Source organism: Puccinia triticina, chromosome 5A (genome assembly GCF_026914185.1).
Source record: "Puccinia triticina chromosome 5A, complete sequence".
In the NCBI taxonomy this organism is placed as follows: domain Eukaryota; kingdom Fungi; phylum Basidiomycota; class Pucciniomycetes; order Pucciniales; family Pucciniaceae; genus Puccinia; species Puccinia triticina.
The window spans coordinates 5,266,256-5,270,088 of record NC_070562.1 but is presented as its reverse complement, the minus strand read 5'-3'; the positions used below and the strand labels follow the sequence as shown (position 1 = coordinate 5,270,088).

Below are 3,833 nucleotides of genomic sequence, written 5' to 3'. Positions count from 1 at the left end.
TAAGCCTTGCAAAAAAGCTCGTGGGGCTAAAAAGCTTCAAATTCACCAGGCTTCACTTACAAGGGATACATCTTTGTCCTCACAACGGTTGCAAAATTCTCATCAGGCCAAAGGAAACCAGAATTTTACGAGCCATATAAAATTTTGCAAGTGACAAATTGCAAAGCAGGAAACAAAAAAAAAACAATAAGAAACCATAGATAACTGCCCACCATCCCTCTCCTAAAACACCCAAATATGAGATGCGATGGGTGCCAGTTTCCGAGTGGGAGAGGCTAGTGTGATCACAAGAAAACTCAGCACTTCGGCTGCGCAGAAGCGGAATATGGCTGGCATCATGGATTGATCAGGTCGCCAATCGATGCACCGACCGATAACTTAAACTTGTCCATCCATCTTTATGCTTTTGGGGATACATAGCCGGCTATATTCGGGCTATGTGCCCCTCCACTTCTTCAAGAACTCCCTCCGATAGTTTTGCATATCTTTGCCCCACTTGATCTCTTCTGGGGTGTCCACGTTTTCAGGGCTATCGCCAAGGGACGAGTCGGGCTGGATATCTTCCAGTTGGGCAATCTGGAACGCCTCAATCTTCGACTCGTGTTGGAAATTGGTTATTGCCGAGGGGTCTTCCAGGAAATGATGCATTAGCCAAAGGAATGCGTATGCCCTTAGTTTCGTCGGGATCCTGGAAGGTGTGTATGTCAAGTTGGGGGCTGTAAGATTGAGAGTATTTCATGTGCACGATGAAGGTAAACGGATGGGTAAAACGGCCTACGTGTTGGGTGAGAAGAGGTCGTGCAGCACAAAGCCCTCGGGAAAATACTTCATGCTAACATACTGCGACCAGCTCAATGTGTATGTCAGCATTGTCAGTTTCAGGCTTAACAGTCAATTGCAGAGACTCACAGGTTCGACGCCAAATAGTTCAAAAATCAGATTGACAACAGTTGTTGGAGGTCTATACCCAAGGGCCTGTGGTGATATCAAGCAACAACATAAGAAGTAAGCCTGACAGATCAGTAATTGGTTGAGACTCTCCAAGACTGACGCTTCTCTTTGCAATATCTGGTAATGATTTGGGTTTGTTGTTGAACTCGGAAGGTAGTTGGCAGGATTTCAGCATGGTCTTGATCCTTGGGGCATCTTGTAGATTTGTTTGGCAGTATTCATCCTTCTGGAGACACGGGACAGGATGGTAAGTCCTCATGTAGGCCCTGAGCTCGGGATAGACTGCGCCGATAGAAGTCAGTATTTCCATCAGCTTTTGAGCCAGCACGAGTGATCAAGCCAGGCGACTCACACGCCACGGTAGTATTGATTCGGCCAATATTGATGAGGAATGACGCGATGCAAAAGTTTGTCGCCCACTAGCTCGGATTGTTGGTAGATGAGTCAGTTAGATAGCAGGCAGGGGAAAAAGCAGATCTTTCTGAGATGAGCAAAAAGGCAGGCAGACAGACTCACTTGCGGGTTGTTGTCTAGCTGCCTGACCGTACTTTTGGCAGCCTTACTGAATCTGGATAGGGTTTCGACGTAGAGTTCCTTGAAGGATATGGCCCGTCAATCGAGGGGACTCGTGAACTGAAAAGTGCGGTCGTTACTTGATCGCCACAAGCAATTGAGCGTCGACGTCAGATCTTCTTCATCCTTCTTCAGATCCCGATTCTGGGGACGGCGTCTGGGGACTTACAAAATGTTGCTCATCAGATCGTATTGTATGTCTTTGCGGGTGAACATTTCCCCTACACGTTTGCATTGGATGAGAGATGCGTGAGCATAGGTCTAGTCGATTTCCGGCCGTGAAGCCTGCAAGAGGTTGATGTACCGTCCTGTTGTCAGGGTCTTTGGGAGAATTGGGCTGGGATAAATGTTTGTGATTGCTACCGCTGTCCGACATGGCTGGAATAATCACGGACTCAGAGAGGTGAAAATAGTAAGCCGCCTTGAATCTTGTCTTGTTAGAGCTGCCGGAAGGATGGATAAATCAGCCAATGCCGGAAACACAGAGGTGGAGGAACAAACGAGTGGGAGGGACAAACCTATAAGTGGCTGGGCATCCATCGTAATGAAACTGTTGAGGCGTGCAAAATTTAACCATGATCGTGAGGGGATACATTTTTCCGGCCAAATACAGGCTGGTAAAAGAAGGCTTGTAACCTGTACGCCGGAAAAATATATATCTGAGTTGGAATGTTGAAATTACAGATGTGGTGTCACAAGGTTTGTGAAACATGCAGTGTAATATTACATAAGTCCCCTGTACATAGTATGTTTACAGTGTATGTGTTACAACATATACTTTACAAGGGCCAAGAAAAGTCCAAAATCCCTGTAAAATTATGTTTTACACCATACTTTGTGTAAAATTCCAACCCATATGGTTCACAAGTCATAAGCCTTGTGAAACAAGTTTTGTAAAATTCACGAACCCGATTTTAAGTCGGTTGCGCGCACCCCAGATTAACGGGGATGCAAGCATCCAAGCCTTATATGCTGGCAGTGTTGCCGTGTCTGCAAGTGATCAAGCGGTAATTGTCAGCTATAGCTTAGGTTAGGGTTTTGGCTGGACTGCTAGAGGGGGCTTACCTTGTCAGTGTAGAGACTGTAAAATGAAGATGTGTCTGGTGAGAGTTGAACTCACGACCTCAGCTATGCTGAGACACATACTAGAGTGCTGCCTTTACCAACTAGCACAGCGGGCAATCGGGTGTTGCACGCAGCCCGCAGCGACACCCACGTAAAGGGGGTCCCCTTGGCTCGGGTGTTGCTGCGGGCTGCGTGCAACATCCAATTGCCCGCTGTGCTCACAGCAGGCAATCAGATGTCGCACGCAGCCCGCAGCAACACCCAAGTAAGCACTCCAACATTTACCACATTTTTGGAGTGAAAATTGGTCTACTCCAATAATTTTGAAGTGGCTGATGTTCACTCCAAAATTATTGGAGTAGAATAATGCTCATTCCAATATTTTGGAGTACATGTAGTAAAATTTGGTAGTGCATTTAGCCTGCCCCATATTTTTAGTGCATGTTAGAGCCACTGTTTGTAGGGAGCGTGCTCTAACCTGTTTTATTATTATTTATCTTATATTTACATGGATATTTAGAAATCAATCTGTGCTGCGCGGAGCTCCAAACTGCGGTCCGCGCGGCGCCTGTTTTACAGTGCTCTTGGCTGCGCTGCCAGAGTGGCAGACCTGGCTCTATTCTAGAATGGTAGCCCGGCTGACATTCCCCACCACCACAATGAGTTACCCATAACTTAGCTGAATCATGCAATTACTTGCCCTTAGAAGCTCTGTAATTACACAGGTGAATTAAACTGTCAGGGATATTGTCTTCTGGCAACCATTCATCTTTGTCAGCAGATTGGTTTATATATCTTACAAGATATAACCTTGTGTCTTTTCTCAAAATCCTTTCTTTCTTGTCTTCCAGGATTTTGTGTACTTTAAGTTGTTCTTTCTTTGGGGGTTACTCTATGGGTACTGATGAACTTTTGGAAACTACTTTGTCATTTCTTGGAACATATTTCTTAATGAGACTTACAGGAAACACAGGGTGTTTTCTGCTGAATTCTTCTGTCAGAATTACTTCCACTGAATCTTTAGCATGTAGGTTCTTAATGACAAATGGTCCTACAAAAGCGGGTTTTAGTTTTTGGCTGCCTCAGTTCACCATGGAAAGGAGCACTGAATCTCCTATTTGGAATTCAGGTCCTTTGTGACTTTTACCCCAGCAAGTTTTACTACACTCTGCTGCTTCTTGGACACACTTGGCTGCGTGAGCATTTGTTGCAGCTAGCATCTTTTTGAATTCTGTGGCGGTGGG

General features: G+C 45.5%; 1 protein-coding gene across 1 annotated transcript; it reads right to left on the bottom strand.

Moving 5' to 3' along the window:
- Nucleotides 1-435: 435 nt before the first annotated feature.
- On the bottom strand, nt 436-1,740 carry PtA15_5A632 (uncharacterized protein; the record flags this gene model as incomplete). Its single annotated transcript, XM_053169414.1, has 7 exons — nt 436-688; nt 779-840; nt 910-975; nt 1,052-1,233; nt 1,304-1,370; nt 1,468-1,519; nt 1,694-1,740. 7 exons carry the CDS (start codon nt 1,738-1,740, stop codon nt 436-438), a joined length of 729 nt encoding a protein of 242 aa, XP_053020613.1.
- Between the last annotated feature and the right edge of the window lie 2,093 nt (nt 1,741-3,833).